Source organism: Ascaphus truei, chromosome 1 (assembly GCF_040206685.1).
Source record: "Ascaphus truei isolate aAscTru1 chromosome 1, aAscTru1.hap1, whole genome shotgun sequence".
Taxonomy (NCBI): Eukaryota; Metazoa; Chordata; class Amphibia; order Anura; family Ascaphidae; genus Ascaphus; species Ascaphus truei.
In genome coordinates, this window is record NC_134483.1 from 478426999 (window position 1) to 478453680 (window position 26682).

Consider the following 26682-nt stretch of genomic DNA (forward strand, 5'->3'; position numbering starts at 1 on the left):
CAGCTCCCTCCTGCAGTCCGGGGAGGGGGGGGGGAGAGTAGCAGCTCCCTCCTGCAGTCCGGGGAGGGGGGGGAGAGTAGCAGCTCCCTCCTGCAGTCCGGGGAGGGGGGGAGAGTAGCGGGTCCCTCCTGCAGCCCGTGTAGGGAGGGGGGGGGGAGAGTAGCAGCTCCCTCCTGCAGTCCGTGGAGGGAGGGGGGGGAGAGTAGCGGGTCCCTCCGCTCAAGCCACGCCCCCCCTCCCTGTCAAACCTCCCACCTCCCGCTCCGGCTCTTACACTTACTTACACACACACTCAGACACTTACACACACTCACAGACACTTACACACACGCGAGGGCCCTGTGCTGCTTACCTGTCTCCAAAGCTCTCTCAAGTGACTCTACACAGACGGGGGGTGGGGTCGGAGCAGAGGAAAGGCCGCGACCAGCACCACCACCCGCTCCCCCCCCTCCTCCCGCGCAGGCAGCGGGAGCACCGAGGACAGCGGTGGGGAGAAGAAACCCCCGCTACCACCTCCATGCAGGCAGCGGGATCTGAGGTAAGCGGCGACCTGAGGGACATCCCCGCTCCCATCTCCTGCCCCGCGGGCTGTCACGCGGTGACAGGGGGAAGCGGGGACAGGAGGGACATCCCCGCTCCCATCTCCTGCCCCGCGGCCTGTCCCGCAGTGACAGGGGGAAGCGGGGACAGGAGGGACATCCCCGCTCCCATCTCCTGCCCCGCGGGCTGTCCCGCGGTGACAGGGGGAAGCGGGGAGCGGAGGGACATGCCCGCTCCCATCTCCTGTCCCGCGGGATGAATATGCGCTAAAGCGCGGCGGCCCTTTTTTTTTCCGCGACCCCGTTAGTAACGCGGTGGTCTCGGGGTGGTCTCCCACCCACCTCCCCAAATATTCCACTAAGGCCGCCACATGAGGTATGGGGGGGAGGGAATGGCGTGCCGCCCGCTATCTTCAAGCCGCCACGTGAGGTATGGGGGGGGTTGGAGGGAATTGCGTGCCGCCCGCTATCTTCATGCCCCTGCGGGGGGGTAAGATTCAGGGGGGAAATGCAGGCCTGCACGCCCGCTATCTTAAGGCCTCCGCCTGAGGTATGGGGGCTGCGGGGGGCGGGGGTAGTGAGAGATGTCACTAAATAACCCACACACCCAGTCACTAAATAACCCACACACCCAGTCACTAAATAACCCACTCACCCAGTCACTAAATAACCCACCGACCCAGTCACTAAATAACAAAGTCACTAAATAACCCACCCACTCACTCACTCACTCACTAAATAACCCACCCACCCACTCACTAAATAACCCACCCAGTCACTAAATAACACCCAGTCACTAAATAACACCCAGTCACTAAATAAACCACCCACCCACCCTGTCACTAAATAAACTCACTAAATAAAGTCACTAAATAACCCACCCACCCAGTCACTAAATAAAGTGTCACTAAATAACCCACCCACCCAGTCACTAAATAACCCAGTCACTAAATAACCCACCCAGCCACCCCTTGCCTTTCACCCCCCCCCCTGCCCCTGCCTGCCCCCCCTTGCCCTGCTTCCCCCCTTGCCCTGCCTCCCCCCCTCCCTTGCCTTCCTCCCCCTTGCCCCTGCCTTCCCCCCCCCTTGCCCCTGCCTCCCCCCCCCCCCCTTACCCCTGCCTTCCTCCCCCCTTGCCCCTGCCTTTCACCCCCCGGCCCCCTCCCTCCCCTGCCTTTCACCCACCACCTCACACCCCTTCCCACCGTAGTGGGACCGCCACACCGCACTCACCAGCCACTCGCCGACTCACAATAACTTTACAATAAACCATTTTTAAACAACATCGGATTACATTTTCTTCCATGTTTCTTTTCAACATTATTATACAACCTTTCCACCAAATACTCAACCTATTCTTACCCTATTTAGAAATACTACCTATTACGGATTTACATCCCGGGCAACGCCGGGTATATCAGCTAGTATACTATAATAAGAGATTGAATAGATAGATGGTAAAGGCAGCAAATACATCATTTTGATCCACTTACATTACATTTCCACTAAGTGGCGTTGTGTCACTATACCTGTTAAGGGGTGACACAATTTCAAACTGGTCGGTACTTGTTACAGACTTATTACAGACACTTTTTCTCATACAGCCGAGGGCAGTATTTTTACATTTGTAGTCTTCCCTGACCAGGATGACCAGATGTCCCAGTTTAGCTGGGACAGTCCCGGTTTTTAAGTTACTTTCCCGATGTCCTGACAATCTTTCTAATGTCCCTGTTTTGAGCAGAGAGAAGATCAGTGCCTGCTCTAATGTCTCCATTAGGCTGAGATTATAGTAGGCGAGCATGCGATGGAGCACATGGCGTCGCGCACATCGCTTGAGCGATCACAGGTCTGAGGCATGGCGGACGCATCACCAGGCTGGTTTGCCCTCATTGGCTGAAGAGCTCATGTGACGCAACCGTAAATAAAATAAAAATTCATTTGTCGCTTGAAAATTTTGCCGCGCAGTCGCTTTGCATCACACCCACACTCGCGCGCACTATGGCCGCCCTCATTGACTTCCACAGATTTGTTCTAGTGGCACGCGATGTTGTGCGTGCCGTCGTGGTTACTATAAATGCAGACTTAAAATTATAGTGGCTGCAGCAGGGTGCACGCGTGACCGCATGATGTCACTCGTGCGGTGCGGGTGCACGAATCCTGCACTGTATGCAGACGGGGCATGGCGGGGGCGTGGCCCATGATGTTATGCAAGCGGGTTCACTATGATTGGCTGAACCGCTTCATGTGACACTGACGCCATGCGGCCATCGCATGGAGAAACAAACAAATTCATTTCTCTCCTGGATTCTGCCACCCCCGTTGTACCTCCGCCTGGTCGCGCCCACTATGTGCACCTCAACGGAACACAGGTATTTGGTTTGGTGGCGCATGCCGTCACAGCCACTATAATCTCTGCCTTAGGTTGCGCTGCACGGCTCACGCAGATTCTTCTCTGCCTGGCTGCAGTGCCTGCTCTAATGTCTCCAATGATGATAAGGTAAGACTGTGTGTAAGTAAGTAAGTTTGTGTGTGTGGCGGGAGGGTTTGGTGAGAGAAATTAAGTGTGTACATGTGTGGTTAAATGTGTGTGTACATAGTGTGTATGTGGCGGGGTCAATAACTGTGTGGGTAAGTATGTGTGTCTGAGGGGTCAGTAACTATGTGTGTAAATGTGTATGGCTGGGTAAATGTGTGTGTGGCTAAGTATAAGTGTGTGTGTGGGGGTAAGTAAATGTGTGTGAGAGTAAATAGGTGTGGGTGGGGGGGGGTCAGTATCTGTGTGTGTGGGTAAGTAAGTGTGCGTGTGTGTATAAGTAAGTATGTGTGTGTGGGTGTGTATAAGTAAGTGTGTGTGTGTGTGTGTGTGTGTGTGTGTGTGTGTGTGTGTGTGTGTGTGTGTGTGTGTGTGTGTGTGTGTGTGTGTGTGTGTGTGTGTAAGTAATTGTGAGGAGAGAGAGAGAGAAGAGGGAATGGACAGAGAGGCTGTGGAGAGGGGAAGAGGGAAAGAGAGACAAGATGGGGACAGGGGGAGAGAGGATGGGGAGAGAGAGAGAGAGCCGAGGAGGAGATAAGATGGGTTGAAATGGAGAGGAGAGGATTGAGGGGGGAGGGTAAAATTGGGAGAGAAGAGGATTAGGGGTGGGGAGAATTGAGGTGGAAAAAGGGGGGGTGGTATTGAGGGGAGAGATGAGGAGGGGAGAGGGAATGGAGTGGGGAGAGGATGGGCAGAGAGGAGAGACAGAGGAGAGGGGATACAGACAGACAGAGGGGATAGCGAGAGAGAGAATGAAGTCAATAATACAGCATAAGTTGGGACACTATTAGACAAATACCATTATAACATTTATTTTTAAGAGACATCATTTGTTTTATAAATCATTGTTTAGTGTGTCCCGGTTTTTACTTTCGGAAATCTGGTCACCCTACAGTACGCCTGACACCAAAATGAGCAAACGGCAACGACATGTTTACTTCCTTAAACATTTCTCATATATGTGATATCATTGTATGTTAGCAGGACATTTCCCTCATCCTTTTCCTGTTTCATCCCCTGCCAAGAAGGCAGACATGCAAAATGATGAATATCTCTGCAGAGAGAGAGGGTCAATGTGTCTGGGTGCTGGAAACAACTGATTGACAATTAGTTGCTAGTGCCAAGTCGTTACTGAAAAAACAAAACTCATTTGTAAAGATGCAAAAAAAACAGGATCACTTTTGGTTATGGAAGTCAAAGACATTGCATAAAAAGCTGTACGCCTTTTTTTAAGTACAAAGTTACTATCTTCATCCAATCTACATTAGATACTTCCAGTTGCATAGATTTGGGTAAGAAATAGACATTATAATTGCTCATTGTTAGTCAGTGGAGATAACAGCATGCTATTCGGCTGGCTGGCTGGCTGGCTACATGTGAATGGCACACTACTGGTGGTCAGGTCAAGGGTGAAAAAGTTTTGGTGTAAGTAAATCAAAGGCAGCATTTAATGATTGCTGTGTCCCTAGCACAACAAACCGGTGTAAAGGGGGATAAGATTCTCTGTTCACAATGCATTTTCCCTGCAATACCTGCATAGTTTTGTTAGTTAGTATATGTATCTTTAAAAACCCTTATGGTTCTTATTTTCTAGAGATAGCAGTTTTCACTGTTCTCCAGGAGGGGTGAATGTGAGCTGAACGGAAGAGGGGGACCCGCCACTTCCATTAAAGAGGCAATCCAAATCATTTTTTTTTCTCTTCATTTTTCTTTTCTCCATTTTCCTTTTATAGGATGGAAGCGGAAGTTCTCCAGAGCTTAACCCCATTCATTTCAGCTCCGGGGTCCCCCTGCTTCCAGAGATATTTACCTCAGTAGGGGGTCTGGTAGCCACTCCAGGGTTCAAATTATGGCTGATTGTCAAAATGTGGGCAGCTGTGACATCATCCTGTGTGGCTTCCTATTGGCACATGTGAACAGGGGCTTTAAACTCCAGAAAACAGCAGAGATACCGCTTGTAAGTCATTAACAGATCAAAAGATAGGTGAGTTACAGTGTTTGATAGCCCGTGTGTTCCTAACAGCCTACATTTCATCCCTGTGAGTGAGACAACTGACTGACCTTATAGTGAGCTACCATTTCCGGGATGCCTTGTGGAAAAGCTACAAAGTAACTGGAACTACCAAGGATCTTAATAACTACAGATGCCTGCGGAACATGTGCACAAGGCAAACAAGACAGGCAAAAGCACAATATTACTCTGACAATTTTCGCCAGAATACATCAAACCCAGCTTACTTCTGGAAGGTTATCCACAATATATTCCAGCCTTCTAGCCATCAACAAGCATGTAATAACATTAAGGAGGATATTACTCTGACAAATCCCACTTACATTGCAAATGCATTCAATGAATACTTTGTGGGGTGTGCTACTAACTTATTCATGAAACGCAACCCAAACCACAAACCTGAATCTCATTCTGGTAGTACCCCTATAGCCCCACCCTATCCCAACACTGCACACAATTTTCAATTTGTCCCAGTATCTGAAGAGGAGATTACACAAGCGCTCATCAAATTAAAACTAAGCAGTCAATGTGGACCTGACACTGCAATCAAAGTTCCTAGGACTTGGTGCCCCAGCCATTGCCAAACCAATTGCTTCCATAGTCAACTCTATCCTGTCTGCAGGCCATATCCCTAAGACCTGGAAAACTGCCAGAGATGTCCCAATCTTCAAAATTGGGAACAAAAACACTGTCTCTATCTACAGGCCAATCTCTCTTCTCCCAATTCTATCCAAAGTCATGGAACAATCTGTTCACTCCCAATTAAGCGATTATTATACGAAGACAAATTTCCCTAGCCAATTCCAACCTTGCTTTTGCCCCAAACACTCCATGGTAACTACCCTCCTTAAAGTTTGCAATGAGATCCAGTTTTGAATGGAACTGGGACAACTTACAGGTGCAATATTCCTAGATTTTGCAAAGGCTTTTGATGCTGTTGATCATGTTATCTTGCTTAACAAACTCTAGTGCTCAGGAATAGGGAAGTGTGCTTTAAACTGGTTTTATTACTACCTATGAGGTAGATCCCAACATGTGCCTCTCTCAGGCTCTAACTCCAGATATCGCCTGTGGTGTTCCGCAAGGCTCTGTTCTGGGGCCCCTACTCTTCTCAGTGTTCATCAATTATCTTCCTACTGCTTGTAAGGGAGCTTCAATACACATGTATGCAGATGACACAATCTTATATGCACACAGCCCTAGCCTCTCCGACCTTGAATACATACTTCAATCTGACTTTTTGAGACTTGAAAATTGGATCTCCCAAAACAAACTGTTTTTAAACACTGACAAGACGGTAACAATGGTATTTGGGACCAAGGCTAAATTTTTAAAGCTTCCAATGACTGAGCTCCAGATCAGAACCAACGCTAACACCACCCTAACTCCTGTTACTAGTTTTAAATATTTGGGCATATGGTTTGACTCCCATTTAACATTTGGGATGCACATTGATACCCTGTCATCCAAAACCCATGCCAAACTAGGTGTACTTTATAAGAACAAATCCTCCCTAAGTCTGCTGTCAGAAAGCATATCGCACCGCAGATGCTAATGCCAATTATCGACTATGGAGACATAGTATACGTCTCGGCACCCCAAACCCACCTTAGCAAACGTAATACCCTCTACAATTCAATATGCCGTTTTGTTCTCCAATGCAACTACAACACAGATCACTGTGAAATGCTCAAAGAACTAGATTGGTCATCACTTGAGTCTAGGCGCAGGTTCATCTTTCCTGTCTTGCCTTAAAATACTTTCTGGGAAATCTACCCATCTATCTGAACAAGCTCCTCACCCCTACCACATGCAGCACTTATCTGAGATCTGACTCCAAAAGACTGTTCATGGTCCCAATGTTCAGCAAAGTATCTGGCCGCTCCTCCTTCTCTTACCGTGCACCCCAAAACTGGAACAATCTACCAAATACTCTCACAGCTACCACCAGTCTATGTTCTTTCAAAACTAAAGCGGTCTCATATTTTAATCTGGTCTGTAACTGTTACATACGCCTATAATATATATTATCTTTAACTGTGCATGCAATGTCTTGTATATAATGTACACCCTGTTCACTTATGTAACTAGGTATTTGTAATGTATTATTTGTCATCATAACTCTATGGCAGGACATACTTGAAAACGAGAGGTATTACTTCAATGTATTACTTCCTGGTAAAACATTTTTATAAATAAAATAAAAATACATTTCCTCAGTTTCAAGAGGGAAATATGATTAGAGTCATGGATTTGTAATACTCATGTCAGTACATTTGAAGATTTGATTACATGCAGTGGAAAATACATAACTATAAATCTACTGGGCAATTAAGGACCAGGTAAAAATTAGGATAAAAACACACTCAACCAAATGGTCCTTTTTTTTTGGCATCCTTTATTAACAGCAGACATGGACAGCCGCCCATCACAGTGGCTTGGTTGTCTAGCCACTCATGCTCAGGTTGCCAACCCAAAGGAAGTCCCTGACCTTACACTCCCAGGTAAGGGCCCCGAAAGCAGGTCTAACTCTTCCCCTAGACGACCAACCCACTATGATGGGCGGCTGTCCATGTCTGCTGTTAATAAAGGATGCCCAAAAAAAAGGATGCCAAAAAAAGATATCGCTTCTGTCCTGTGTGTGGAGTCACTAAGGAAGAAGGTGCACATAGAGGTTCTCTTTCAGAGACTCCTCCCTGCTACGCTGGGGATCTGGAAGAGATGGAGGCGCTGTAACATGAGTGAGTATAACTCAACATTACCTCACAAGCCAGTCCTGATGCCATTCCCCGAGAGACTCAGGAGTCCTGTAAACCAGCAGGTGCACCACACTATAACCATGTGTAACCAGAGTAGTATTTCCCTAGAGGGGCCAATCTGCGATTGGGGGAGGAAGTGGGGGAAACCCGTTACATATATATATATATATATATATATATATATATATATATATATATATATATATACAGTCATGTGAAAAAGAAAGTGCACCCTCTTTGAATTCCAGTGTAATATGTCATGTGTTGTTGTTCATCTGAGGTTGTATTTACCTCATTTTTAGACCTGCTAAGAAACAGATGATTGTTATTATGTCCTGATATGTAAAACCATACAATTCAATGAGGGTGTACTTTCTTTTTCACACAACTGTATATATAACATAATTGTCCAAAAATATAAACAAAAATGCATACATTTAGAAAAAGTTAAATTATATATCACTAAGTCTAAATCTTGTTGAGTTGCATAGCTGTTAAATATCAAGTTATCAGTTCAAGTAGGATGAATAACAGGCAGGTAAGTAATTGCAGCTTTTTACCGACAACATAGAGTGAATAAATCAATCACACGTATACAGAGACCAGCAGCATGAAGTGAAGACATCGGTCACACGTATACAGAGACCAGCAGCATGAAGTGAAGACGTCGCTCACACGTATACAGAGACCAGCAGCATGAAGTGAAGACGTCGGTCACACGTATACAGAGACCAGCAGCATGAAGTGAAGACGTCGGTAACACGTATACAGAGACCAGCAGCATGAAGTGAAGACGTCGGTCACACGTATACAGAGACCAGTAGCATGAAGCGAAGACGTCGGTCACACGTATACAGAGACCAGCAGCATGAAGTGAAGACGTCGGTCACACGTATACAGAGACCAGCAGCATGAAGTGAAGACGTCGGTCACACGTATACAGAGACCAGCAGCATGAAGTGAAGACGTCGTCACACGTATACAGAGACCAGCAGCATGAAGTGAAGACGTCGGTCACACGTATACAGAGACCAGCAGCATGAAGTGAAGACGTCGGTCACACGTATACAGAGACCAGCAGCATGAAGTGAAGACGTCGTCACACGTATACAGAGACCAGCAGCATGAAGTGAAGACGTCGGTCACACGTATACAGAGACCAGCAGCATGAAGTGAAGATGTCGGTAACACGTATACAGAGACCAGCAGCAGGAAGTGAAGACGTCGGTCACACGTATACAGAGACCAGCAGCAGGAAGTGAAGACGTCGGTCACACGTATACAGAGTCCCGCAGCATGAAGTGAAGACGTCGGTAACACGTATACAGAGACCAGCAGCATGAAGTGAAGACGTCGGTCACACGTATACAGAAACCAGCAGCATGAAGTGAACATGTCGGTAACACGTATACAGAGACCAGCAACATGAAGTGAAGACGTCGGTCACACGTATACAGAGACCAGCAGCATGAAGTGAAGATGTCGGTAACACGTATACAGAGACCAGCAGCAGGAAGTGAAGACGTCGGTCACATGTATACAGAGACCAGCAGCATGAAGTGAAGACATCGGTAACACGTATACAGAGACCAGCAGCATGAAGTGAAGACGTCGGTCACACGTATACAGAGACCAGCAGCATGAAGTGAAGATGTTGGTCAAACAGGTGTGCATTAGGAGGCAGTAAGGAGACAATTGTGGCAGTCAGCGGAGGTGTATTAAAACATTTATGAATTTTTGAAAAAACATTTTTACCCAACCCTGATCTCTACAACGTGATACAGACGTACTTAGCAAAGGTTATTGCGCCCTCTGGCACGGTATGTTGTGATATGCTGTGATTTTCGCGTGCTAGCTGGGTGCCGTACGTGACACTGACTAAAGTGGGAAAGGTACTTGCCAACATGCAAATGAGGCTGGCATGGCAAATAAGGCCTCAACCCCCAAATATGTAACACACTGAAAACAATGGCTCTGTAACAGGAACTCATCCCTGTTGAAGAAACTGCCTCTAAATCCAGCAGGGAGCTTGTTAAGTACAGCCAAGTAATTGACCAGACTCCACCTGCCTAATGAGAGCTCTGTGAAAGAGTGTCATGTGACAAACAGAAAATAGATTTTCCTCAGAACACAAGTGTGCTGACAAGAGGAAAGAGGTCTTGAGTGCACCAAAGGACTGGGCATTGAAAACAAGACAGAAGGAGACCAGACCTCTTTTCCTAGACACAGGACCCAGAAACCTGCCAGAGGCTTCACCCTCCAAGACACCTGGACACCACTGACCTGAAGGGCCACCTGCTTTAAGGTGCCACTGAGACTTTGGGGGTGGTATACTGGTAAGGGGCTTTCCCCCCATGTCTTACAGATAGGGACTGGGGAGTGAGTTATCCCTTACAGAGGGATAGGTGTTTGTTGTTTTATGTATATTTTTGTTTGCTGTGTTATTTAAAGGAACAGGCAATAAAGTTTTATATTAATTTCACCCTAAAAACGGTCTCCATTTTGCATACCTCTGCACATATCTCTTACAGGCCTACGGCAGGGGTTCTCAACCCTCAAGACCCACCAACAGGAAAGGTTTTAAGGATATCCCAGCTTCTTCCTCTTGCTGGTCAAGCCCCACAGTGGCTGCCAAATGTAACCCTCCCTCCAAGAAATCAGGGGAGCTCGTCTCGTAGTTATGAAATAAAGAAACACTACATAGTGTAATACTGTTGTGAATAAATTTGTGCAAACAAAGCTCAAAAATGAAAACTCACAATAAAGCAGTCAAATTCAGGCAGTCATCCAACTTAAGGGGTGGATGTTCCCTGTGTATACAGCAGCCACCAGCCCCAAACTCCAAGGAGAAAAAAAGAAGAAAAGAGACCATATAGTGCAGATGGTATTTAGTATTAAAAGGGATTAAAAAAATGCAGGCTTACACTTCATATGATCGAGGTAGGCAGTATGATATTATAGGTAGTGGGTGCTCATCTGGTCGCGATCCTTTTGAGTTCCTCACTATCCTCTGCTCCAGCGCAATACTCTCGCGTCCTCGCCAGGCACTCCCGTTGCATCACTTCCGGTTGTTAAGCGAACTTCCGGATCTGATGACAGGGGTGGACCTCAGTTGTTCTTCCTCTTCGGTATGGGCTGAAACACTCTACATGTTTTGCCGTTGTTACTCCTAGGGAGTTTGCACAACGATGTAAAGGTTGACTACTCAACATGGATTACTTTGACTCAGGGTGCTGGATTCAGGCGGCGGGGCGATGAGGCAGCAAGGAGGTATAAAAATGGGTGCCAGGAACTTTTGTAGTACAAAAGTAATTTATTCGTGTCCCCAAGCACAGGGACCGCTCATACACATATTGACAATATTGTACTGTATTTCATATTAGACATACATGAATATGATTCTTCCATCCGTGTCCACTCAACACTCAAATTGAAGTACATTGAATTAGTTACTCTAAGTAGGTGTAGGACCCAGCACCCCTTTGTAGCTACGGGATCATCATTGGTATTAATACAATTACTATAGACCCCTACGAGAATCCTGTTGGGTCTTTCTTACGTGTCCTAATACCATTGGTCTGTTTGGGAACTACCACTTTTATACAGACTGATGAGGAATATTAGTGCAGATCAGCGGTTAGATCTGATCCCCCAAACACCCGGGAGCCCCCTTTCCTGGGGCCATCTATGGTGTCCAGTATTCCTATTAGTTAACTATTCAGGACTCCATTCCTTCTTTTGGGGATTCTAACAGGGCGTTGACCCCTGTCTAACAGGGCTTCAGTAGAAAGCTTTTATTGGTCTCACGAATCCAGCAGGGAGCTGGTTAATCACAACTAGAGACAATTAACCAGTCTCCACCTGGCAGGTAGAAAAGCTTCCTGCTTGAACTGCAGGAAAGATTTCTGGAGAACAGAGGGACTGTGTTGCCAGCAAGAGACTCAGAGAAACATTGTCTTGAGCACAGAAGGACTGTGTTGCCCGCAAGACACAGGAACCAGACCTGGATATATTCCAGGACACAGCGAACCCTGGAACCCTCCAGAGGGCAGCCCCTCAATTGACACCAACTCAGACCCAGAGACTGACATTAAGGGCCCCCTGCTTCCAGGTAACTCTTTGGACTTTGGTGTCATAGGTTGGGAAGAGGCGTAGCCTCCCAGCCCTGCAGATTAGGACTGGGAAAGTGAGTTAGCCCTTACAAAGGGATAGGAAGTTTATTTATTTGTGTGTTTCACTTAAAGTATTGCATAAAAGATACAGGCTGAATAAAAGCCATGGTTTATTTTTCCCAAATATGTCTCCCTGGTTGTACCTCTGCACATGGCTCTTACAGGGATCCTAACGTAAAAGGTACTGTCCCTATCTATAAAATAATAAACAGGGGTGGCTGGTCTCTGCTATTACTTTATAACTATTACTTATCTCCCTGAGGCTCCTCTACTCTTGTCCTCTTGAAACCTAACCATCTTGAATCTTCTTCCCCACTTAAATACTCTTCTATGATGTCTGAATCCCTATGGCAACACAGTGTTGGGTCCAGGATTTTCTAACCTGCTTGTTACCCTTTGGGAGAGGAGGGTTACAAATTCAAAAAGGTTCGCAGTCAGTGGTATGTCATTACAGCTGTCTGTTGGTTTACAGGCTATGCACTTCTTTAACCCAGGCTGTACTGAAAAAGCTGTGTAATGCGGCAGGCATAAGCTTATAGGGCTCCATGTTGAAATGGGCAAGAAGCCAAAAGTGACACATTGAGTGCTCATATGCATGTAATTACCCAGAATCCCTTGCTGCAGTGGAAGCATTGTATGCTAAGAGATAATGGGGAAAGGCAGGGTTGCAGACCTGTCTGAGACGTGTGAATAGGGTTGCCAGGTATCCAGTTTTCACTCGGACAGGCCGGTAATTCAGTTGCCTGTCCGGTATAAAATCGGAGGTAATACCGGGCACATATGTGTCCGGTATTACCATTATTGCGGCGACAGAAGGCTGGCAGCGCAAGGGCTGGCAGCGCAAGGGCAGCGCGACGGCAGGCAGTACTGGGACTAGTACTGAGACTGGGGGCGGACGGTGGCCGGGCAGGAGAACTCATGAGAGTCTGTGCAGCCTGTCTCTGATTGAAGGAGTGGAGAGCCAATCAGAGGACAGCGGGGTCGGAGCCCACACCCCGGCGGCCCTTCCTGTGTCCTTCCTGCAAATAGGGTAAGGACACAATTTGTGGGGCAGGGTGAGATGGTGAGAGGATGGGAGGCCAGGGTGAGATGGTGACAGGATGGGGGGGCCAGGGTGAGATGGTGAGAGGATGGAGGGGCCAGGGTGAGATGGTGAGAGGATGGGGGTGCCAGGGTGAGATGGTGAGAGGATGGGGTGGGGGGGGCCAGGGTGAGATGGTGAGAGGATGGGGGGCCAGGGTGAGATGGGGAGAGGATGGGGGGCGCAGGGTGAGATGGTGAGAGGATGGGGGGGCCAGGGTGAGATGGTGAGAGGATGGGGGGGCCAGGGTGAGATGGTGAGAGGATGGGGGGGCAGGGTGAGATGGTGACAGGATGGGGGGCCAGGGTGAGATGGTGACAGGATGGGGGGGCCAGGGTGAGGTGGTGAGAGGATGGGGTGGGGGGGCCAGGGTGAGATGGTGAGAGGATGGGGGGCCAGGGTGAGATGGGGAGAGGATGGGGGGCCAGGGTGAGATGGGGAGAGGATGGGGGGCCAGGGTGAGATGGTGAGAGGATGGGGGGCCAGGGTGAGATGGGGAGAGGATGGGGGGCCAGGGTGAGGTGGTGAGAGGATGGGGGGGCCAGGGTGAGATGGTGAGAGGATGGGGGGCCAGGGTGAGATGGTGAGAGGATGGGGGGGGCAGGGTGAGATGGTGAGAGGATGGGGGGCCGGGAGAGATGGTGAGAGGATGGGGGGGTGGGCAGGGTGAGATAGAGAAAGGATGGGGGGCCAGGGTGAGATGATGATGGGGGAGGGGCAAGGGTGAGATGATGGGGGGCAGGGTGAGAAAATGATGAGGGGGTGCAGGGTGAGATGATGATAATGGGGTGGGGGATAAGATGGTGATGGGGGCAAGCCTGGGGAGATGAGATCATGATGATGGGGGTATATTTTAAATATATTGGGGAGGTGGGGGTATATTTTATATGTATTGTGGTGGTGGGGTATATTTTAAATTTATTTGGGGGGAAGTGGGGGTGTTTTTTAAATGTATTTGGGGGGCATGTGGGTATTTTTTATATGTATTTGGGGGGCGTGGGGGTGTTTTTTTAAATGTAATCGGGGCGTGGGGGTGTTTTTTATATTTATTTGGGGGGCGTGGGGGTATTTTTTATATTTTTTATATTTATTTGGGGGGGCGTGGGGGTATTTTTTATATGTGTACGGGGGGAAGGGGGGGGTCACGGGTGTCCAGTATTTTAGATCAGGAAGCTTCTATACCATGTTGTCCTACCAGATAGAGTAATCAAAGATATTTAAAAAGAATAAAGTGCACGATAAAACAAAACCACATTAATTAGAAGAACAAGTACTGTACTACGTGTCAGAAAAAGGGAGGCTCAGCATAACATTTTCTCTGAGTAATTGCCATTGCAAATATACTAAGTCACATAGAGAGACTATGACCAGCATGTCACACACTTCCCCAGACATACACATTTGAGAAGCAGAACAGAAATACATAATACATATCACTTGTTTATTTGGCAGACATACAGTATCTTCCAGGGAACTTTTCTGATCCTGACCTCAGGAGGCCCTGGGTGGGTATGAACACATACAGTAGAAGCTTGTTGCATGCAACAGGTAGTTTACAGCCGGAAACAAAACGACAAAACTATTCTTTGCATGAAACAGCGCGTCCCTTTCACTTTTTAGACATAGATGTGCAACTATTGTATTTATTTAGTTAGGATTTATGCTTTGCATGTATTTGGTCACTGTAAGTTCTCATCTTGCCGTTTTCATGTTTAAAGACTTGCATTTGATCATTTTTCACAAGTAATATTAACGGCATTATAATTTCTTTATAATGCGCTAACATACCCCAGAGTGCCGTAAAATGGGTGTGTGAAAACAATAGCACATTAACACACTCTGGTACAGTAGGTAAGAAGGGCCCTGCTCCACGGAGCGTAGGTAAGGGGCCCCTGCTCCACGGAGCGTAGGTAAGGGGCCCCTGCTCCACGGAGCGCAGGTAAGGGGCCCCTGCTCCACGGAGCGCAGGTAAAGGGCCCCTGCTCCACGGAGCGCAGGTTAAGGGCCCCTGCTCCATGGAGCGTACAATCGGTAGCATAAACTCTTCTGGTTCCCTCAGTTTCACTATGTTGGGGTCAAGGTTTGCCGAGGGATACAGGGGTCATCTAAAAGCTGGGTGGGCACTGGGAACACAAGCGGTAAGGGGGCGCTGGGAAAGTTAAGGGATGCTGTAAAGGAAGGAGGTGTTCACAATGTAAATATGACTATGATGAGAATGGAGGAGTAGCAGGAAATCTCAAAGGGATCAAGCCCCAAAACTTGCCAGTTCTGCATATTGGACACTTCTGTGCACAAAAAAAAAATATATATATATATACAGCTCAACCCCGTTATAACGCGATCCGTTACAACGCAAATCCACATATAACACGATGCAAGCGTGGCTCCCAATTTTCGTGTTTATGATTACTTTACAACACGATTATTGGTATCTTAAATGCTTTATTGTACAATGCATACAATTGTACATTATTTCTAACGCGATCCGCTTATAACGCGATGTGATTCTTTGGACCCCAAGCACAGCGTTATAAGGGGGCTAAGCTGTATATGCAAGTTATCCGCAACAACCAAGCCCCTTATGGGACCTGTTCTCTCTTTCACTATAATTCTGGCCAACAAAAAAAAAAAAACTGGAAAATCATCTGCTTCTAATTTATTATTGCAGGGACAAATTAACCCCTTGGCTGCCAGATGGGTCCATAACGCAGGGCTATGCAATGCATTGCAGGTGCCTCTGGCAGCCAAGCGGTTAATTGTGATGTATTTTTAAAGGGGAAGATTAAAAGATTGTGATGTACAGTATATGCCTATATACTAAGCAGGGCTCAGCCAAAGGACAACTTCTGGGCCACTTAAGTGAGCATCGCTTAGTAAATATGGCCTTTTGTTCCTTACCACTTTTCATTTGTCAAGGTAAAAAAAAAAAAATTATATATATCAAATTTATTAGGGGATAGGTTAAAAATATTAAAATTATATTTATCCTTCCTACTGAAACAGGTTATCTGTATTTTAATGGGACATCCACAATGTATACTGGAATTGTAATAGAATAAAACTGCTAAGTTACGTAACACATCTTTCACCACCAAACATTATTTCGGAATTTTAGATAGTCAAGCATTTTCACAAGCCCATTACACAGAATAGCACAACCACTTGTTCCACAGAGTATTTATTATGCTATTATTATGGACTAGTCTGCTTGTACTTCTGAAAAGGCAAAGATTCCAAGCTTGTTACTGCCAAGTGTTTTTAAGAATAGCGTAGATCAAGAATCGTTTTTTCCTTAAAAAATGGTGTCCTTTCAATGATAGGAAAGCAAAGTAAAAATGCCTAATTTATTCTGCTTCATGTATCCTAATATACACAGGTAAAAATACCTAGCAAATCTGGTCCGCACACTGCGTGATTATTCTCTGGACTGCGCAATTCATTTAGTCACCACTAGAGCTGTGCGAACAGGTGACAAACCAGTTTGGACATTTTTTTCGCACTTTTTTTCATACAAAATATAATTTTTATATTTGGCAAAAATGACAAAATGTTACAATTTTTTGACAATTAATTCTCATTCTCAAAATGTGTCAAATTTTTAAATGTTGCTATTTTCACCATAATATTCCAAGCACATTTTTATTTTATTTTTTAAAGCAAGTCACATGACAATATGACTGCAAATTTGTATGGTAGCGTTTATCATTTCGTTACAATTTCTTTTTTTTTATTTTAGAGAAAACTGAGTATTTTGTCAACTCCGGCAAACAGTTTTCCCATTTCTAGTCATCAGATTGGTCATCACTTGAGTCTAGGCGCCAAGTTCATCTTTCCTGTCTTGCCTTCAAATACTTTCTAGGCAAACTACCCATCTATCTGAACAAGCTCCTCACCCCTACCACATGTAGCACTTATCATCTGAGACCTGACTCCAAAAGACTGTTCATGTTCCCAAGGTTCAACAAAGAATCCGTCCGCTTCTCCTTCTCTTACCGTGCACCCCAAAACTGGAACAACCTACCGGAGACTCTCACAGCCACCAGCAGTCTAAGTTCTTTCAAAACTAAAGCTGTCTCGCATTTTAATCTGGTCTGTAAGGCTACGCTTATAGCGATGGCGCCGGTGACATCAGGCTGCGGTCACTGGAAAAATATAATTGAGATGACTTCCAGCGATCGCGACCAAGCCGTCGCACTTACTAAAAGCGCACGCGACGGCGGCAATGCATTTGTTTTGACGAGACATTGCGTCGCTTTCACTATAAGCGCAGCCTAACTGTTACATACACCTATAATATATATTATCTCTATCTGTGCATGCTATGTCTTGTATATAATGTATACCCTGTTCACTTATGTAATTGTATTTGTAACCATGTATTATTTGTCTTAACTCTATGCCCAGGACATACTAGAAAACGTGAGGTAACTCAATGTATTACTTCCTGGTAAAACATTTTATAAATAAATCAGACTTTCTCCAGGCATGAGACTGCTAATTACATTTGGACCAATGTCTCTTTCCTCATACGAGTCTTTGTCATGATATAAATCACCCTGTGAGGGATGAAAACAATATTGACTTTGATGGCAATTTCACATGAAAGAGTAATATATTTGTAATGCTCTGAACATGATGTGCAAGTTATTCATATTTCATAAAGTAAGACTTCACTGAGGCTTTCTCAGATGCTAATCTCCTGACATTCACGTTTTATCTCATCTCTTCATTGTACAAGAGCACTTACAGTATTTGCACACCACAGGAAGGTATCACACATCTACAAGGAAGACTTGGAATATGTTATCTTAAAAGGGGTATACTGTAAGTATCTAAAGAAAGAGCGCTTTCATTTAAACATAATCTGCGTTAATGTCTCCATTAAAGCTTAATGTTACTTTTGAAAACAAATAAATAAATATATATATATAAAAACATACACATTTTAAATACTGCATTTATGATATTCTTGTTTATTTAAAATAATGCCAGATTGCTACATCAATCAGCGATACTTACTCTGAGCTGGTCAGCAGCTCGGAAAACATAGCATGTGTTGTCTTGACTTTCTTCCTTTAATAGACATGCAAAGTAACTGGGATCGTGGCTATTGTGAATCAACTTCAGGACAAACTGTGGCTTGTACTCAAAGATGCTGGAAAAAATTAAAGGGTCCCACTGTTGGTTTTTTCCTGGGTCCTGTTCACAACTGATGCTTGTGGGTGACACATATAGCCGGATTTGATTGGAAGTTTGTAAGTCCTTGGAGTTGTGCACGCTCCTCTTGATCTCTGCCACCACCCAAGGCAACATGGGCATAGTGGTCAGGGAGTGTACAGTTAAAGACCCGATCAATTGAAGGCTAAATTCAAGAACAGCATCGTTGGGTGTTGATTGTTTTGGAGCATTAAATGATATGTGATCCATCTTCACAATGATAAAACATGCACTTATTCTTATATTTTAATCCAGTTTTTTGACAGGAGAGAGATCGTGTTGAAGTGCCGTCATTTCAACCATGTAAATGCCTAAGTGAAAACAAAAGCATGGACAAAAATGTTACTTTGAATTGTACAGAGCTAGATCATGAAATGTAAATGTGCATAAGATCTCTATGCAAAGAAAATGTAGTATGACATTGGACTGGGAATTCAAAAGAATGCCGGAACACTTTTATAATTCATAGCTCAGTACAGAACAATACATTGCATATGTTTACTACATAAACTCAAGAGACGTTATACATTAAACCGGGATAGTGCCGATCAGGGAAAACGATTGCAGTTTAATGATTAACCCCTAAGGAGTTCCATTCCAATCACATACAATAATAATTATAAAAGATAAGTGGAAGAAGACAGAGTCAAGTCACATTTACAGTATATGTTTAGAGGTATGCTCTACAATATGAACAGGCAATAAGACTATAACCAATAATTACTGAATTTCTGAACACTCCCTAAATGACTGATGCTGAATGATTGGTAGACCCCTAGATGTAAATTGGTTTAATTGATCTACTAGCTTTATCAAAGGACCATGTTATGCTATCACATTATAACCTACTTTATAGTTATCTATAGATTTACAATGGAGAAAAACCTGCATACACTTGTTTTTCATAGAAATGATACAAATTCAGTTTTATTTAAAATGATCTTAAAGTACAGTTGCTACATTTCATGTAATAAAAGCAAATGCAACAGAACAAGTCCTCCCTACCCACCCCCCCACGGCCCCCCCACCTCCCACTCCCCACCAAAAACTAAATCTAAGCTTATTTTTGTAGTAAACATAATAAGTTAATCATCAAAGAATATTTCTGACCTTAACATCAGACGGTACTTTCTGACCTGGCAGGAAAGACTGCTGTGCAGTGTGTCCTCATTACACAGTCACGCTGTTGCCTCTGAGCTCATGCAAAGGTTTTCCGTCAAGGTTATTAAACCAGAAATGGAACGGCTGCTGTTCAGAGTCCCTATGCTACCAAACGTAGACTGTATCATGTTACTTGTAGTTTGCACCAAACAGTTATAGCCATGGCTGGTCCAGCTATCTTTCTGCCCCCTGTCACTTAAGTTCTCCTACGTACAGATAGTGACAGGCTATCCTGTGGGTTTGCCTCCCTCACGCAGCCTTCCTGAGTGGCAGGAGAGGTGGTGACACAGTGTCTGTGTTGCAGCCTATCATGGTGCAGACCCTGTGCCCTCCCCTTGTGCATTAGGGAGGATGTTCTAAATTATAGGAGTCCGTTCTCCTCCGCCCCTCATGGGGAGAGGAGTGTGTGTGTTTGAGTTCTCTTCAGCCCCTCATGGGTGGAGCGAAGATCTGTGCTTAGCACAGGGCCTCATCACATTATCTGCTGTCCAGCACCATCCAATGGCCTGAAAACCCTACTCTACTATATGCAACGCTGTTATAGCATCCTGCAGTGGCTGCATCAAATAAAGATCCCGTTTATATACTTCTGGCTGAGTTGCAGTCTATTAGCCTGAAGTATAGGAGTAAGACTGTCATAGTAGGGACTCCCTGCAGTTATACTGCATCCAGCTGTGACTGGAAGCGCTGTCACCACATGAAAAGAACCTAAGGATCACCGAAAGCCTGTCCTGTTACCCCACAACATCGCGGACACTCAGTTCTCCTGGACACTCACAGGTATGACCGCACTAGAGACATCGGTTACCTGAACAAGCTCCTCACCCCTACCACTTGCAGCACTTATCACCTGAGATCAGACTCCAAAAGACTGTTCATGGTCCCAAGGCTCAACAAAGTATCCGGACGTTCCTCCTTCTCCTACCGTGCACCCCAAAACTGGGACAACCTACCAGAGACCCTCACATCCACCACTAGTTTAAGTTCTTTCAAATCTAAGCTGTCTCACATTTTAACCTGGTCTGTAACTGTTTCATACGCTCATAATATATATTTTCTTTAACTGTGCACGCAATGTCTTGTATATAATGTATACCCTGCTCATTTATGTAACTGTACTTGTAACCATGTATTATTTGTTTTACTCTGTGCCCAGGACATACTTGAAAACGAGAGGTAACTCTCAATGTATTACTTCCTGGTAAAAATATTTTATAAATAAATAAATCAGTAGCAGCAACATGTTTCCAGAGAGGGGGGGAACAGGGCTACACAGTAAACAGGCAAAGCAATTAAATATATTTCTGAAAAAATAGACCAATCATATTTTTTCTGTAACGGTGTTTCCCCCACCCAATCACAGATATTGGCCATTGCAAAGTGTGTGGTGCATATACCTGCTGGCAACAGGAGGGCAGAGTCGTCCGCCGATGGTAGTGGGGACACAGGAACAGGCTTCTGGGGTTCAAACCCTACATATCTCCATAGCAATTCAGCGCCTCCATCTGCCATAGGCTCCAGGAACTGAAGGTGATCTTCCATGGTAGAACTTATTACCTCTCCTCCCAGTAAGGTCACGCACCAGGCAGGAGGTATATTGCAAAACAGGACTGTGTTTATTACTGTACTCTACAGTAACAGTTACACAGCAGACTTCTGCCGGATACAGTTTCTCAGATTAGCTATCACTGAAGATGGCCCTTGGACCGTCACTACAGGCCAAGTGCACCCGCAGCCGTCCTAGCTCTTCCCCACCTCCCTAGCGGAGGCAGTGGTATGGTCCACACTCACTCTCCTCCATAAGGAGATGCTTAGAAGGAGGTGTACCTGGAAGCCCCAGGAGCCACCGAAGGAAGAGTTTGCGATACTGGCAGCCTAGAAGGGGCAGTATAAGGGTACTGCATAGGGAGTATTTTAGGAGGGTGCCTGACGTACTAGGTGCCTGAACCTCCGCTAGAAGAAGCCCAGAGTACTACTAATTAGTAGCCAGACTATAGAACCACAGAGTGCTTGTAATGGACTAAGATCGAGTACAGCATATCGAGATGGAGCTTTGCTAGCCTGGAGTTCAACTACTCTTGGTAGACTGCTAATCTATGTGCTGTGAGGAACCACAAGGAACGGATTCCGGACAGAATCGCGGTCACAGCGTGGTCTGTGAAAGATTTGCACCCAAAATGGAGGTTCCCTTGCCTGGGAATCCGCCACGTGAGTTACATGAGCTAAAATGGCGTCTCCCTTCAAAGCTGGAGAGCGCACGTGCTGTTTGCAAAAGAACTGTACGCCTTGCTGCAAAGTTCTGCATGAGTTAGGCGGGAAAGCCAGAACCCCACCCAAGCGATGTGACTGGCTTAGCCAATAGCCAGAGTCACGCCCCATCTACGTCACTGAGTGTCCCTCCTCTAATCTCCACCAGAGGGAGGGGACACAGTGACAGCCAATGCCTGAAGACTTTGGAGAATAAGGGAGGTACCGGATGCAGCGGACTGCACCCTCAGTTGTTCGGAGCCTGGCAAGTGAAAGGAGTGAGCTACCATTTGCTCTTGTGCCCTTGTGTTCAGCAAACACTGATTATGTATGTCCAGCGACATGGAATTCATCCACTACCGCCTACCGTGAGGACTCCTGGTGGTAACTGTGGAAGGGAAGAGGTACCTGCGATGCCTCTGTCCCAAGTGCGACTTTCCAGGTGGCGACCTGGTCTGGGGAGCCCAGTGGGCCCACTGCGGAGCACCGTTCCTGAGGCCCACAATAATGAGGCCTACGAAGTTCACCAAGAAAGACGCGACCGACCCCAATACTTGGGTGGTCGAGCTTGCTGCTGATACGCAACAATCTACCTCAATTATGGAGGCTTCGGAGGGCCCGTGCACCAGAGATGAGTCCCAAGGGGATTCGAGTGTCCCGACGAGGACTACCCAGCACGCTGAGACGGTTCCAGACCCGGTCCCCGCAGAGGAAGCAGAGATGGTCGGGAGCCGGAACCAGCCCAAGAGATATCGGGTAAGACGACTACCTGGGCTGATGAGACACCGTTGTTCTCAGAGGCGCATGAGCCGGAACCGGCCTTGCTCATTGCCGCTGATGACTCGGAAATGATCCGGTGTCTTTCCCCTTCGGATGTGTCCATACCCTCATCCTGCACTAGTTGATGTCGGTCTCCGTGGTGTTTTGGCCGCTGCCAACTATGCTGACCGAGACCGAGGACGGACTGAAGGGAGCCCGGCGGCCCTGCATGACAGCGGAGCCCATTGCTGATGACCGCGACCGCGAGACCTGCCGCAGATGATGTCGCACTACGAGCGACCGTTGGGATGGATGAGAAGCCGTCGATCCCCGCTCCGGTGAGTACCGCTATAGCTCCGGTGAAAGGAACTGTTGCCGTTATCCAATCCATGAATAAACATTTGGCCCTTACACAAGCGGCCATTGCCATGGCTGATACGGCCTTGGCCCCTGAGACAGATAATCCTCCAGTGTGGCCGGATGTCCCGACCCCTGCATTTCTGGCCCAGTCCCTGGACTATTTGCGGCCCCATTGGCCCACCCCAGCCTTACACCTTACGTGGTCCAAATAACATTAGTGTTGTGTCCGGGTAATGTAGCTTTACGAGATACTGACCGGGACTCGGACAATTTCAAGGCCCCTTTACCTTCGACCAGTACGGCTGGTCTCCAGGTGTCTTGCCGCCCTTCTTCTTTTATCAGGACTTCTAAACAGGGAACCTCTTCTACCCGGATCGCCCAGGGTGGGGTACTGCCTGGGGAAGCTGATCGAGCTGCACGAGTACTCTAAAAAGTGGAGCCTACGGGCCTCTAAGACTCTTGTTCCCTCTTCAGACTGGAAGGACTGGTCTTATGGGAATGAGATGCTGATTGATGATAATTGTGTTGCTGATGATGCATGCAGTGTAAATAGTGGATTCAGTCATTTTGCTATGTGTTACATCTGATGTCCACATCCACCCAAACTACCTCACATACAGGGTCTGCTGTAGCAGGGCCAGCTGGGTCTTTACCATGGTGGCACTCTAGGTTTCAGGGATATGTACCCTTTATGGACCGCACAAGGTTCATATTCGAAACCGAGACCATAGTAGACTATTGGTGGGCTGAAGGAGTGTTTAGCCCTGAGGAGGCTGCCGAGGCCATGAGAAGGAGAGAGAAGGAGATCAGGTTAGGCATAGTACAACCCACAGGATTGGCCAATAGGCCTATGCCCTTATCACCGTGGAACAATGAGATCATGGTGGAGTACCAGTCTAATTGGGATCCAGATAATTCCCTGGAGAATTGGGATTCTGAGTGTTCCGATGAAAATTGGTATAACAAAGGAGAAGGGAATGGTAGTCCCGGGATGCTCTCTTGTGGGTCATCTGGGTATAGTTCCCCGGGATCAAGTGTGTCCATGCCTAAAGTATTGCCTGGTTGTGGGTCTTCAGTATGCTATCACGAATATCATTATATTCTTGCTTTGAGCCAGGTGGATCATGCTGTGCGCAGACCACCATAAGAGGGTAGTTTCAGTAAAAGTGCCCGACAGTACTGGAGTACTAGTAAGAAAGCCAGAATCTGAGCACTATTATATAAAGAGTTATCCATGTTGGGAGGGACTTTCTGTATGCACATACAGACACATTGGGTGATACATGCCAATAAACTGTATGTACTGTATTCATTGAAATGTTATCATGTATAGCGAATGTGATAATACTCATGTGAAATGTTCTTGTTTTTGTTCAGGTTTCATTTGAGATGGCACCCGAAAATTTAGGACCCAAGCGGGGTAGTTGGGAATCCACCAGAGGGAGAGTGTAGCAATATTTAGGACCTGCAATATTTGGTTATACCTTGAAGTGGCTTGTAAGCTTAAAATGCTCTGGCCAAAGGGTTTAACTAAATGACCCTTTTTTCAAGAGATATATAGGTATTTCACTGTATAGTTTTGTCATATTGGATGTAGCTTTGGGCTTCTTTGTTTTTTGTTAGTCACACTGGACACACTCAAAAACAGATATTTTGTCCTTTTGCACTCATCAGTGTGAGCTCGGCCACTGATTCTGTATTGTGAAGCTGGTAGTGGTTGCAAAACAGACACAATCAGGTCGTGGTGTGTACACAAAAAAAGTGACACAACCCCTGAGTTCAAAGTACGCTGTATATTAAAGGTAAAATACCCATGCGTATGTTTGTATGTCATCCACTTGTTCACAAAGCTGATTGCAGTGAGCCTGCTGGCACTAACTGTCCATTTTTGGACCTGCCTTTCACAGGTGTGCCCATCCCTTGGTTTTAAATTCATGAAAGGCTTAGTTAATCTGTCTTCAGGTTGAACAAATAGAGCAGAGATCAAGATTTGTGACGATGAAGAAATAAACCGAGCATCCCTGAGCACAAACGCAGCGCTATTGATATATTTGACATTTTTCTTGTATGGAGTGCAGTAGGTATTCCTTATTTCATGGCACTGTGCAGCATCTCCCACAAATCTTTGGATAAACACACGTAGAAGCTTAATACTTTTATATTTCTTCAGAGTCCAGTTTTTTTTTTTAATCTTTCACTAGAAGCCCATGTTATACACACTGAACTGCATCAGGGAACCAACACATCATTTTGTGTGGGGAAAAGACACCTTTGCTGTCCCCAAAAGACTGAAAATAAAATGTAGATATCCCATTGTGCAGCAGGATAAAATGATAAATAAGAGTCAAGATCATATTTGTAAGAGGATCAGGGATGGTACCTGGAATTGGTTAAGCTTGCGCCCTGGACAGCATGAAACATGCAGCAAATTCATCTGCATAAGGGATACTGGTTGGATACAGGCAGTATCTGTATGTGTACAGTATACTGCAGAGGCAGCTCACATGCTGAACACAAAGAAACAAGGACACCTACCTGCATGTAGAGATCTGGGGAGGAGGAAGGCTGGCACTGTTAGGAGAGATCATTAGGCCCAAGCTCCCAGTGACAGCTAAAGTCCATGAAGTGACCCCTGAGAAGAAAGCAGAGTCCCTTCCTCCCCCTCCTTCCTCACTGCCACATAACACTGCACAGCAACAGGCACAGCACAGGCTGAGCAGAAGGACAGAGATGGGGAGGGACAGAGTGGGAGATCCAGTATGATAGAGAAAGGGGGGGGGGGGAGGATAAAGTTAAGAGAGGAAGAAGAGAGAAATGGGTTTGATGGAAATAAATAGTTGTGTGTGCTTATGGGAAAGAGGAGAGTATATGTTTCTGTGCAAAATGTAGAAATGCGGGTAAATGCTGCGCCGTGCGCGCGGCATTTATAATTGACTGAGGTTAGTCAGCCATTCTATAATGGTGTCGCGCGCGCGCGCACGGCAGGGAGCATGGAACCGGCCGACAGGGGGGAAGATGAGGAATATAATGAATTTGCGCCGCTACCACCGCTGAAATGTAGGTATATGTGTGAATATGTGTGTGTGTGTTTGTGTGTGTATATCTATGTACATGTATGTACAATTAATAAATAATTTATTAACGTATTTATTTATTTATTTCAAACGTATTTATAACACACACACATACACATACATACACACACACACATACACATAAATACACACACACAGCATACACACCAAAAGCGTGCGGCACGTGCACACGCGTTCGCACAGGCGCGCGCACGGCTGCACACACTATAGAACGGCCCTTAGAGAGGAAGAATGATATGTTGGAGAGGATGTGTAAGAGGATGTGTGTGCCTGTGTGAGAGAGAGATAGAGAGAGAGAGAGAGAGAGAGAGAGAGACAGAGACAGAGACAGAGAGTTAGAGAGAGATACAGAGAGAAAGAAAGTGAGAAAGAATATAGTTAAAGAGAGTGAGAGAGAGAAGAGTACAGTATATGTAAGAGAGGGGGGTACATATGTTCAGGGGGAGTGTGCTCTCAAGAGAGACAGGTTTAGATATGTATGTACAAAGGATCTTACTCTTTTGGGGACCAGTACAGCTAGTAGCGCCCTTTTATCAAACAAGCGAGAAAAGGAGACAGAAGGAAGGGATTGTAAAGAGAGAGGCTTGTGTGGGATTGGGAGACATGTATGGAGTTGAAAAGACAGTTTGTGCAGTAGTATGTTGTGATACCTTGAAAACAGCACTTAAATGATATATGCATGAGCTGCGCGACGGGTCGTTTCTACAAATGTGACCCATATATCCATCTAGATATGAATACTGTAGGG

At 46.0% G+C, this 26682-nt stretch overlaps 1 protein-coding gene across 5 annotated transcripts in view; it reads right to left on the bottom strand.

The window, feature by feature from the left end:
- Nucleotides 1–25522, bottom strand: part of TBC1D1 (TBC1 domain family member 1) — a 224477-nt gene extending 198955 nt beyond the window's left edge. The window contains exons 1-2 of one of the 5 annotated variants that reach the window (XM_075567919.1): nucleotides 25375–25522; nucleotides 18115–18623 (exon numbers count right to left, since the gene is read on the bottom strand). In XM_075567919.1, coding sequence (XP_075424034.1) covers nucleotides 18115–18522 — 408 coding nt within the window. In that variant the 5' untranslated portion in view covers nucleotides 18523–18623; nucleotides 25375–25522. Of the gene's footprint in view, nucleotides 1–18114; nucleotides 18624–19422; nucleotides 19602–25374 lie in introns of those variants that run through there. The other 4 variants (XM_075567916.1, XM_075567934.1, XM_075567926.1 and 1 more) reach the window with 4 other exon arrangements.
- Nucleotides 25523–26682: the final 1160 nt, after the last annotated feature.